Source organism: Balaenoptera acutorostrata, chromosome 3 (assembly GCF_949987535.1).
Source record: "Balaenoptera acutorostrata chromosome 3, mBalAcu1.1, whole genome shotgun sequence".
NCBI classification, from domain to species: domain Eukaryota; kingdom Metazoa; phylum Chordata; class Mammalia; order Artiodactyla; family Balaenopteridae; genus Balaenoptera; species Balaenoptera acutorostrata.
Window position 1 is genome coordinate 85,872,783 of NC_080066.1, and position 12,079 is coordinate 85,884,861.

The 12,079-nt window shown below is 42.5% G+C and overlaps 1 protein-coding gene across 1 annotated transcript in view; it reads left to right on the forward strand.

Moving 5' to 3' along the window:
- Positions 1-12,079, forward strand: part of LOC103012080 (aromatase) — a 31,873-nt gene that overhangs the window by 440 nt on the left and 19,354 nt on the right. Inside the window, exon 2 of the mRNA XM_007170396.2 lies at positions 5,168-5,318. Within this exon, the coding sequence (XP_007170458.1) occupies positions 5,168-5,318 (151 nt within the window). The remainder of the gene's footprint in view (positions 1-5,167; positions 5,319-12,079) is intronic.

Sequence of the window (12,079 nt, forward strand, 5' to 3'; positions counted from 1 at the left end):
GGTAAAATTCCAGGATTGTTTTTGTTTTCTTTTGATTCAAATTCATTCCAGTTTTGCTCTAAAGGTGAAAATGTCTCTGGAATGCCTTCGTACTGTACTCCTTTCTGTCTCCCTCCCACTTTGCCTCATCCATGTCCTCTGCCCTCTCCCTTTCTTGAACCTATTCCTTCTCTTTATCCCATTCTTTATTTTCTTTTATTTTGGGGCATGGTGGTGATGTTGGTGCCACCACAAGGGCTGGATGGGACCTGGACAGCGGAAGAAAAATGGGGATCACTATAGTTCCCTTCAAAACCTAAAAAAAAACTTCCACAAGCTCTGCGGATCAATCAAAAGTAGAGTATAATATAATTATCCAGATAATTTCAGTAGAAACCCCATCACTCCACACTACCAGATTGACTCAGAAATATCAGATGGTTTTTTAGTTTTCAGGGAAAACTCCTCATAGCAGGCATCTGTCCCCAGTTCCATAAGATATCCGATAAGGCTTTATTTCAAGAGCAGAGTCCTTACACACTTTCAAGCGTCGTGGGCCTCTTCACAGAGTGATGTCGAGTGGGAGTGTGGCGCTGCTGCAAAGTGCCCTGGGTCTGGATTCTCCATCGTTTTCCAGAGAACTGATTGTCTCTCTGCCCAATTCAGCCTGGTATTTTAGTTTACTATAAGGCCCAATGGAATGGAATGTTTAGTTTGTTTTGTTCTCTACTCCTGATGGGGGTCTGAAGGAAGACTGTTCCACAGTCTTTTAACTTGAACCCCTTCCCCACCACTGCTCCTTCCTCACTGGATTTCTCCTCCCCCAGTGGGCACCCAAGTCAGGGTCCGTGAATGGTGGAGGTGAGGGAGGAGGTATTTTTTAACAAGTCCCCCCAGATGTTTATGTTGCAGGTGATGGTAGAACTCCCTTGGACCTTTGGGGAGGGGCAAACACAAGAACTGGCATCCTTGAAGCCCTGGACCAGGAGCCTAGCTGGTAGCTCACTCTGTCCACCACCTCTGGGCTGGGGACATCATGCTGTCATACACTGACAGTCTATGACACTATCACATAGTCCTGTGGTTCTCAGCCCTGCCTGAGGAGGGTCGCCATGTGGGTTTTTGATTTTTTAACATCTTCCCAGGTGGCTTTCCTGAGCAGTCAGGGTTGAGAGCCACGGAATGGAGCCCAACCCGTTCATTTGACAGAAGGGGAAACTGAGCCTCAGAGAAGGGCTCTGCCTTGTCCAGGCAAACCGTTGTGACAAGTATGAGTAACTATGGAGTTCAAACTCCTCAGTTCAGGGGGGAGGGGTTAAAGCCACAGAAGGGAGATGGCTTGCCAGCATCTCAACTGGAAGGAGAGTGGCAATAGGGGAAACACCAGGAAGACCTAAATCCCAGGTAGATGATCATTTTGCTACCAGCGAGCTTCTAGTTCCATGCTTTCCTTGGGAAAATGTGAGGTCTGGTCAGAACCTTCTAGTTCTAGAAACCTCTGGCCCAGGCTGAGATCCCGCGACTCCTGGTTGGGGAAGGGAAGGTGAGGACACTGGCCTTGTTGGATGGGTCTTGCTGACCAATACTTCTGAACTCCTTTTGCCAGATCCCTCCAAGCACTCGCTCTCTGGGTTCTTAGCTTTATACATATGGGGAATCTCAGGGTCAGTGAAGCCAAAGAGTTGAGAGGGTACAATGAGCCAAAGCCCTCTAGTAAGTTACGGTTTTCAAAGCAGTTTCACACCCACTTTCTCTTGTGAACCTCTGGGCACTCTGGTGAGTTGAGTGTGTTGATGCCTATTTTACAGGTGAAGAAACTGAGACTTAAAGAGGCTAGGTGTCCATAACTAGTAAGTGATGAAACTGGGACTCAGATCTAAGCTTCTTAAACCCACACTTACTGAGAGGCCCTGCATTATCAGGTGATGGGGACAGGGGGCTCGAGGAGTGTGCAAAGGTGACATACATAGGCAGAGGACTTAGTGCCAGCGAGGGCCGTGAGGGCTCGGAGAGGAAAGAATCATTCCTATTTGGGGGTTTTGTAAGCTTCAATTTGGGGAGACTGCCCCAGTTCACTGATCTCTGCCAGGATTATAGTTACCTGGCACCTGGCAGCTCTCCCTTCCCCAAGGATACAGGGCGATGCCCAACCTTGCACGTGGGTCCTCTCCCCCAGAGGCCCTCTCTGCCCTGGGCACCACATTCTTTATGGGAGCACTGGGAAAAAAGGACATGGCAATAGTCTCCTTTTGCCCATTAAAAATCTGTTTTACAGAAAATGCACAAATAAACATGTCATCACAGACCAGGACAAGAAGTAGCATGTTAGCAGCATCCTAGAAACTCCTCTTGTGCCTTTTCAAACATACCCACTCTCATCCCCAGAAGTAAACAACCTTCTATTTCTTAACGATCGCTCCCCTGCTTTTTTATAGATTTCTCACCTAATTTCATATTCCAAACAACGTACTTTAGTTTTGCCTGGTTTTACATGCTTTAGCAATAGAATCCTACATTATTCTTCTATCTTGCTTTTTTGCTCACTTTTTTGCCTGTGGGTTTCATCCAGGTTGTGGCATGCAGCTGCAGTTCATATGGTATGCAGTTATATGAACACCCCATGGTTTAATCTCCCATTCTACTGTTGATGGACATTTAGGGTGTCTCCAGCTTGGGGCTATTGTGAACAGTGCTGCTATGAACATTCGTGTGCACACGATTCTCTAGGGTATACACCCAGCATGGAACGTAACAGCTTCTTGATTAGGACAGAGGGTGGGAGGCCCCAGCTGCTGGCTTCATGGAGGCCATCTCTGCACAAAAATGCAGTGACGTATTTACTGCTCCCCTGAGGGTGTGCAAGAGACTGCTGTACTCACACATGCCTAGATGAGCATTCCCAAATCTGAGAAGCAGAGAGCAGTGTAATGTAGACACAACCAGAGTATTTCCCTAATATTCTACCAAAATTTCTCCCCGCCTAGAGCATTCTTCTCTCCAACCGGAAGGTATAAAATATACACGTTAAGTGAAAGGATCATATTGTGTGATAATTATTTGATTTTGTGCTTTTTTTCACATTTCTTTTCCCTGCCCAGGATCTGATGGGGACCTAGTTATACTTACCATACCATCACGGGTCCCTAACTTGGAGCTAGTGTCTATACCTAGTAGGGTTTCAGGGTTTGTTGGATGAATTAAGTTGAAATACGATTGACTGCTAAAGACTCAAACTCTGATTCTCTTATGGTTAAAAAACTCCGGTTCTCAGCCTTAGCAGAGTTCATCACAATCTCCCTTTTTCAACAGATACAGCTCTTCACTGTCATGTTTTAAATTTGATTGGCGGTTTCCAAATACTAAGACTTTCCACAGAGCAACAAACATTTAGATAAAACATGGAAAGTGCAGCCTTTCATTTGTATGTCTTTGTTCCTCATGGCCGTAGTATTTGAAGTAAATGTTTGTTGAAAAAGTCTATTCCCAAATAGACTGGTGTTTGACTTCACATGGATTAAATGTATGAGATATATTTTCTCATTTTTATCAAAATGTAAATACACCTAAAATATTCTAAATAAGGATGACATTTAAAACTTCATTCTTTACACGTCTAATAAATTGTAAAAATTCATTCAGGAAACATTTATTGAGGATCTACAATGTTTCAAGCTGTAAATACAAAGTATTTTGTTATTATGCATATTTGTATTGATAAAAGGTCAGTATGTCTGATTACATTTTAAGGAAATATGTATACAATCAAATCAGCTTAATTCTTTTTGAGAACTCAATGAAATTAGTTTAATATAAAGTCAGTCATCTGACTATATAACTGTATAATGTAGTGTTATGAGAACAATCTTAAGATTAAGAACCCTTGATCCAAAGAACTCAAATTCTTATATTGGTTCTATAGACATTAACAAAGAACTTTAAAGACAAAAGAACCTGGTAGTATTTGCTACATTAATCCTGCTAATGCAAAGTTAAGGAGTAAACCCTGTTTGCCAAATTTGGGACTGAACTTCCACTTGAGTCATGCAAAAAGTTAGATTATCTAAGGAGTTCACTGGTAGCCTAATGGTTAGGATCCCTAGCTTTCACTGCCATGGCCCACGTTCAATCAGGGAACTGGGATCCTGCAAGCCATGCTGCACAGCCAAAGAAAACAAAACAAAACAAAACAAAAACTTAGATTATCTAAATTATTATAGCACTGTACTGTCTCAGACAGTTGTGTGAATTTTGGCTCCAGGACTATTTCACTGACAAAATGGAATTAAAGGAGTAAGATACAGAAATGGTATAACTTTACAGTGAAAGTCCTAAAACCATTCCAACAAGCTTTTGATGAACTTTTCACCACCACCACCACTAAAATCAAGCTGCCAAGTTTGTTCTCTGATACAAGCCAACAGCAACTCCCCTGGCTGCTCACCAGATTCACAGTCTTCACAATTCTGTCATCGTCTGCGTCAGCAAGGGTGTAAGGGCCACGGCTCTTCACTAAAACCACATCACTGGACTCAGACCAGTCTAGACACAGATCAGACACACTGCCTCATTCCTCAATGCTTAGCTTTATTTTGTCTAATGAGATTTAGCTTAATATTCTCTTCTTAAACCAAATCCTTTTTGAAGGAAATAAAAAAGGAATGCATGCTTTTTGTTTGGACATTGTCTTTGCAGGCCATGTTTCTCACAGTTAAAAAGATGACAACAAAACCACAAATTAATTCAACTCCACCCACTCCGTTGACTGGTGCTTTCAAACCCAGTTTTCAGACAAAACTAGCAGCCAGACAGATCTGTCAACTTGTCACTTGTCCTGGTTTTCATGCCTGTTACCAGAGGGACTGATTGACTTGTATTTGAAACCCATAGACACTGTTTAACACAGCAAGAATAGACTAGACACCTATTCCAGTTTGTTCAGACAGAAGTGATTGAGACCAAATGGAACTGGTGTGGTGTCAACTGGACACCTTTTTACTCATAGAGCTGTGAAGAGCCTCATGTTAACTTGTGTTGTTGTTTTAATCATTTTGTGTATGTGATTAACCTATATACATCAGAAGATATAAAAGGACATGTAGATATAAAGGAATAAGAACAACAGTAATTTAAAGTACTTTGTCTTTTTGGTGTTACGGAAATATTGATTGTAATCTGATGACTTTCCTAGGTCCTGGCTATTTTCTGGGAATTGGGCCCCTCATTTCCCACTGCAGGTTCCTTTGGATGGGGATCGGCAGTGCCTGCAATTACTACAATAAGACGTATGGAGAATTCATGAGAGTCTGGATATGTGGAGAGGAAACCCTCATTATTAGCAAGTAAGTCTGTTAATAATCAGTGACATATTTTAAAAATCAAGGCTGGGATATTTCCTATTAAAAAACAAACTTATTTTGATATTTTGCCATCCTTGTTTCAAAAGTTATGTTTTCATTACTTAAATAAAGATGAGTGATTCCCAGGTAAAAATCTAACATTTGAGACAAGTAGAATAATTGGGTCTTGCTTGAAGCCAGAGGTACATATAAAGAACTCTGGGAAGACTGAAAATTATTCAAAATCTCTCTGAGCAGTGAATGTGGAAACTTAGAATACAGGTGATTTGGTTTTGACAAAACACACTTGAGGGAGAGGTATTACCTTTTTTTTTTTGGTATTACCTTTTATGCTTTCCTATTTCCTAAGATTTTGGTCTTAGCTGTACAAGTAAGCATCAAAACAAACAAACAAGCAATAACAACAACAACAACAAAAAACACCAGAGGAAAAAAATTCTGACTGTATCAATTCGCTGATGTGTTTCTAATGCCAGGCTACTGAGAAACTCTGGGAGGACAGACAGCAGATGAAGAAGCCATTCATACTCTGCTCTCCTATTGGTGACTGTGTGCCAGTGTCCTTGCTGAGTGATTTTATATAAATTAGGAACAATATTGCCTATTAAAAGAAATGGTATTCTCCTGCTGCCCATACACTTAATATTTTCCAGATAACTTTAGCGGACTGAATTTACTCCAGGGTTAACAAAATATGCATTGACTGAAGAACTAGCTTTGTGAAATATTAGTTTTCTTACTGATTGATCATGAAAAATGAAGAGTTTAAAAGAGAGCACATATAGATGTTCAGCTATCTTTGCTAGATTTTTAGCAAAGCTATCTGCCAAAATGTCTCATTAATGAGTTTTTATATTTATAATCCCTGACAGAGATTTACCCACAAACTAAGACTGACCAGGGTGTTTTACTGATTTATTAGAATTGTTTCTTCAGGTACACAGACTATTGCACAGAAGTAAGTGAAGCATTTCTGGAAACCGCCTTGATTTTTTTTAAGGCCATGATGATATACATCATTTCTGAAAATACCATGGTGAACTCAAAAGCCCAATTCTCTGAACCAAATACCTGAAAGAAGGGAGCAAGGGAGAAAAAACGTTATCCTTCCAAATATTACTACCTATCCAAGAATGTTATTTTCAACCAAACTAATATCTCGGTTTTTGCCTGTTTGTTTTTTTTTTTTTTTCATTTCACTCAGTTTGGTGTTGTAAAAGTTTGACGAGTAGCTAAGGCAGACCGTGTTACACATCTAACCATAAATAGCTTCAGGTGGAAATGTCATTTCATTGGGTTCACAGTGAAACACCCCAGTGCAGTGGTTCTCAGACGGTGGCCCCCCAACCAGCAGCATCCACATATTTGGGAACTTGTGAGAAATGTCCATCCTTGGGTCCCACCCTGACCCACTAAATAAGAAAATCTGGGGGCGGGGCCCAGCGATCTGTTTCCACGAGCCCTCCAGGTGATTCTGAGGCACACTCCAGTTTCAGATCCACTGCTCTAGTAGCGAGGCCAGAGTTACTCTTGGATTTTACTTCTCTTGGTCTATGGAGCTCTGCCTAGCCAAATTTAAGTGAATTTGATATGCTCTCATTTTCAAAATCGACACTTTACTCACTTGTACAACTGACTAGAGCCTCAAAAATGTCCTGGAACAGATGGCGATTGGGCTTGGAGGACTGGGACGCTGCCTTCTGCTCTTGGATCCCCCAGCACAGCAAGTTGCCTTCCAGCCCTCCTCAAGTCAGTGTCTGCCTTCCCTGTCACCCCTTTCCCTCAGATACAGGCAAAGGGACCTGCAGGATATTCATCCAAAAGGATGACGCCTGCAGCTCAGGATCTAGAGCAGTGCTTCTCACCCGGGCTGCACATGAAAGTCACCCAGGGAGCTGTTCAAAACCCCACTGCCCAGGCCACAACCCAGCTGTTACAGTCTCTTGATGGGGTGGACCCAGGCATCGGTAGTGTTTAGAGCCCCAGGTGATTCCAATGTGCTGCAACGCTTGAGGGAGGAGAGAAGGTAAGAAGCTTCTGGGGCAGGGGGCCTTTCCCTGGGGTTGGGGAAACACCTAAGCAGGTTGGAGGGGTCTGTCTAATTTTCTTACCCTTAAGTGTAGCTCAGGTGGTGGGAGTGCAAGACTAGACCTGGAGGGAAGAATGAAGCACGTGAGAAAGAACCAGAGGACCAGGATAGAAATTGCTCTTAGACACTAGATACTTAGATCACCAGACAAATTCCCAGGAACCCCAAAGGCAATTCCTGAAATAGGACCCTCGTTACAGCACAGGTGGCATCTGATCACTCTGCTATCTTAGTTAGGAAAGTGACCTTAGCCACCCTGACAGGGTCAGGTGCTGATTCACGCTGAGGACCTGGACAACATCCCACTCTGCCCTTCCCCCAGCTCTCCCAGTTCTTTCCCTGTTCTGTCCTCATAGGCTTTTCTCTGGTTGGAGTCTCTGTGTTCTCTATAATTGCCTCTGAGCCGCTCAATTTTGTTGTTAAGGGCTGAGCTCCCCGCGGGAATAGGACATGTTTGTCCCCATCTCCTTCCCTTGTCTGCTCTTCAGGTCCTTCCAGAACTACCCGTACCTCTTGAAAAGACCCCATTGGACCTCAGAAAGCTTTTTCTTTTTCTTTGAATAGTTTGCCAGATTTTTTCTCTTTCGAAAAGTTTGACATCTGTAGTCATTACAACTGTGCTGAGATTATGCCCCAACTTTCAAGTCAGCTGAGTTCTGAAGTCGGGGGTGCTGCAGAACTTCGGGTGGGGGGGAAGTCAGGCACGAGTGCTGCCAGGATTCTGCCTGAGCAACTGGGGGCTCTGGGGGGAGCTCCATCTGATCATCTTAAAGTGCGTAAAGTGTGCACGATTCCCAGGCAGGGATGCTCTAAATTACTGAGGGTCTACAGACGTTACGCATGACACTTTATGTTGTGTGTATGTATTAGTATTTGTAATAGTATCAAAAAGGAGAATGTAGGTAGCATCCATAAAGGGGAGATAGAACTTAATATGCTAATTGGGGTCAAATTTGCGCATCAGTTAGCCATTTAAATACTAATTATTGTTATAGTATTTGTATACCTGTTTTAATCATGTATAAATTTACAGGGAATTCATTCATTTATTTTGTAAGCATCCACTATTGAGAATTTATACTAAGCACTGGATGATCCTAATCTATCATAGTCATTATTGGCTCTCCATTCATTCATTAAATAAATATTTATTAAGAACTTATTATGTACAACAGGTATCATGAACAAATCAGCCCCAAATCCCTACCCTTGCAGAGGAATATATAGTTACAGTGTCAATACACGGACAATAAAAGGGAAAAACATAGTATAGCAGTAGGGTGAATGACTGTCTTGGCTTACTTGGGACCAGAGGATTTCCCATGTTGTGGGATTTTTAAGCTAAAACTCAGAAAGACCAGGATGGCTGTCCACACTATTAGCAGGTAGACATGGGCTATACAGAAGATAAGGTGGGTGGAGCAACTCTGCGATGGGGAGAAATCAGGATTCCATTTCAGATATTTTGACTTGACTTGCCTAGTACCGCTGAACGGGAAGTTAAGAAGGAAGGTCAGAAACTAGCAAAGGAGGCTGAGAAGGACAGCCACACAGAGAAGGGAAAACCAGGAGAGCGTGGTGGTCTGAAAGCCAAGCGAGAATGCATGTCAGTGAGGATGGAATTGTCAACTCTCCAGATAGTGCCACATGACTGGACAGAGATGTGAGCATTGCATTTAGCACCAGGGAGGTCACGGGTGACCTTGACAAGAGCAGCTTCAATGGAGTGCTGGGGGTAAAAGTCTGACCACTGTAGAGAATGGGGAGAGAAGAATTGGAGGCAGCAGGTATAGACACTCTTTCCAGGAGTTTGCCATAAAGGAGGCAGAGAAATGGAACAGAGCTGAAAGGGATGTTTGGTTCAAGGAGTTTTTACTTGTTAAGATACAAGATATTACGACATATGTGTTTTGATGGAAATGATGAGTTACAGAGGAAAGTGTTGATGCAGCAGACAGGAGGAGCGTGCCAGGTGAGATGACAAGCGGGTCCAGGTAACAAGTGGATGTGGCCTTGAAAAGGGACCTGGAAGTTCATCCACAGTAACAGGAGGGAAGGTTGAATATATGGGCACTGATCCTGGTGGTTGGACTTGCAGAGGTTCCAGTTGCTTCTGTTTTCTCAATAAAATAGGAAATGAAGTCTGTAGTTGAAATAAAGGTGAGAAGTACAACACTGGGGGACAGAGGAGACAGGATATAACAGTCATCCAGGAAAGCGAGGGAGTGACTGGACTTGGGAAATGTAGTAGAATTGCCAGTGACACTAAGGGCCCACTTGAATTTAACTGAGGCCCGCCAGTGTGTGTGTGTGTGTGTGTGTGTGTCCATGTGCATGTATGTTTTTTTCCCCGGCCCCATTCAGCTGTCAGGTGCAAGCACAGAGTAAGCTAAACTGAGAGTTGGATTTAGCCAGGGTTGAGGTTTCACCAGGCAATTAGGACAAAGTAAGCAGAGGGTCAAGGGAGTTGAGGATGCATGGAAGGGAGAGACTCTAATGATTGACAAGAAAATATTTTTCCAACTTTCTAGTAAGAAAAGTTCAAATGAACAAGAAAGTTAGAAGAGCAGTCATCCCCCCTTTTTCCCCATGACCTTGACCTTCTGAAGAGACCACATCAGTTGTCTTACAGGATGTCCCACATTTCAAATTTCTTTCATTGTCTCATTATGGTGTCACTGAACATATTCTTCTACTCCTGGTATTGCTTATAAACTGAACACTAGGTCTATAGGCTCTATTCGATTCAGGTTAATTGTTGTGTAATAATACGTTCCCGTTAGTCCTAGGCACTTCACATTGCATCACATCAAGAGACCAGGGAAGGTGGTCCCATATCAGTGATACTAAATTTGGTCAGCTTCAGGTGGTTACAGTCAGATCTCTCTGTTACAAAGATTCTTTTTCTCTTGCAGAGAACTCAATATCAAACCTGGGTAAGGATATTAGAGGGCAAAGGACAGGGAAAACGTGGTAGAATTGATGGAGTGTAAGTCACAGGCACAGAACAGGTCTACACAAGGCACGTGTTTATAAAATTTTGGTACCAAATATTCCATTGATTGTCTCCCCCCTGTTTCTAGTACTCATCAATCTTGAACCTGACCACAGGTGTGTGAGTTCTTTAAACTCAGAATGGGAGGGTGGCTTCTTCTTTACCACCTAAGGACTTATTTCCTGGCTACTTTTCATTTTGAAGAGACAATAGGTTTGCCATCGTTGGAGATGTCTTTTGACCTCAGTCACATTTCAAGAAGAATAATGACCCCCAAGGATCAGGCATCTTACACTGCCCACTGTCCCTTCTGAGCCTGGGAACTCACTTGGTCTCTCCTCAGTGGTGAGAAATCCTCCCTCTCTCAGTCAGTCAGTCAGTCAATGTAACATCTCCCTTACCTGGTGTTACAGGCTGGCCCGCATTGTGGGAAGGAGGTCTCTACTGTTCTCCTTAATGTCAGGAGACCTCTGGGCTGGCACCCCTAGTTCATCACCAACCTTCCCTTCTTCACTTTCCTGATTTACTCCAGTTAGATAAAGCCTACTTGTCATAAGTGATCTTGTTTTAAATTGCTTGTCCTTAGTCACACTTGGCTTGCTGTGTGTACCACTTCTGTCTTGCCTATTTTGTTCTTTGTCAAGTCAAAGCCTCTGTCTCAGGATAACTGAGATGTTGGCGCCCCCTAAAGAACACATTGATTTTAAATGGTAGCTCTTTATTAACTAACATTTAACTGAGTTGAAGTTTGGGTTCAAGTTTTTAATTGACCAGTAATTCCTCAAAACATATGGACAGACCAATGTGCTTTATGATACACACAAAAGCTCTAAAGGTCAGAGCAGAAAAATAGTATTCTGCTTGTCCTCTAAGCACTTAAAATTTGTAGATCCGAGTTTGTGAATAAAGAGTATACAAATTACTTACTTTCTGCTTTAATTATAGAATGAGGTAGTGGAAGGTAAGAAAGCTAGAGGCCTGAAATCTATTAATTAATAAGAATTTCAGTCCTTTGTATAGCATGATGTTTCCATACAGGACAAAATTTTGGCTAGTTGGTCAAATTAATTCCCTGGAATAGAAATAGAAGCATCTGGATTTTTGTTTTTTGCTTTTTTTTTTTTTTAATATTTATTTTTGGCTGTGTTGGGTCTTCGTTTCTGTGCGAGGGCTTTCTCTATTTGTGGAAAGCGGGGGTCACTCTTCATCGCGGTGCGTGGGCCTCTCACTATCGCGGCCTCTCTTGTTGCAGAGCACAGGCCCCAGACGCGCAGGCTCAGTAGTTTTGGCTCATGGGCCCAGTTGCTCCGCAGCATGTGGGATCTTCCCAGACCAGGGCTCGAACCCATGTCCCCTGCATTGGCAGGCAGATTCTCAACCACTGCACTACCAGGGAAGCCCTGTCTTTTGCTTTTATAGTTGCTAGGAAGAGAAAAACTTGTCCAAAACTTAGGGTAATTTGAATATTATCTGGAATTATATCAAAAGTATATTTGACTTAGTAGAGAGTATTTTGATTTGAAAATAAGATTTTCTTCCTGAAATATATATCAAGTAAATAATTTATTCACATAATAATTCTGTCTTCATTTCACAGAACTGCCATAATTTCAGGGCCTTTCTTTTAAAGTTTAAATGGGACCTTGGAATCCATCACAA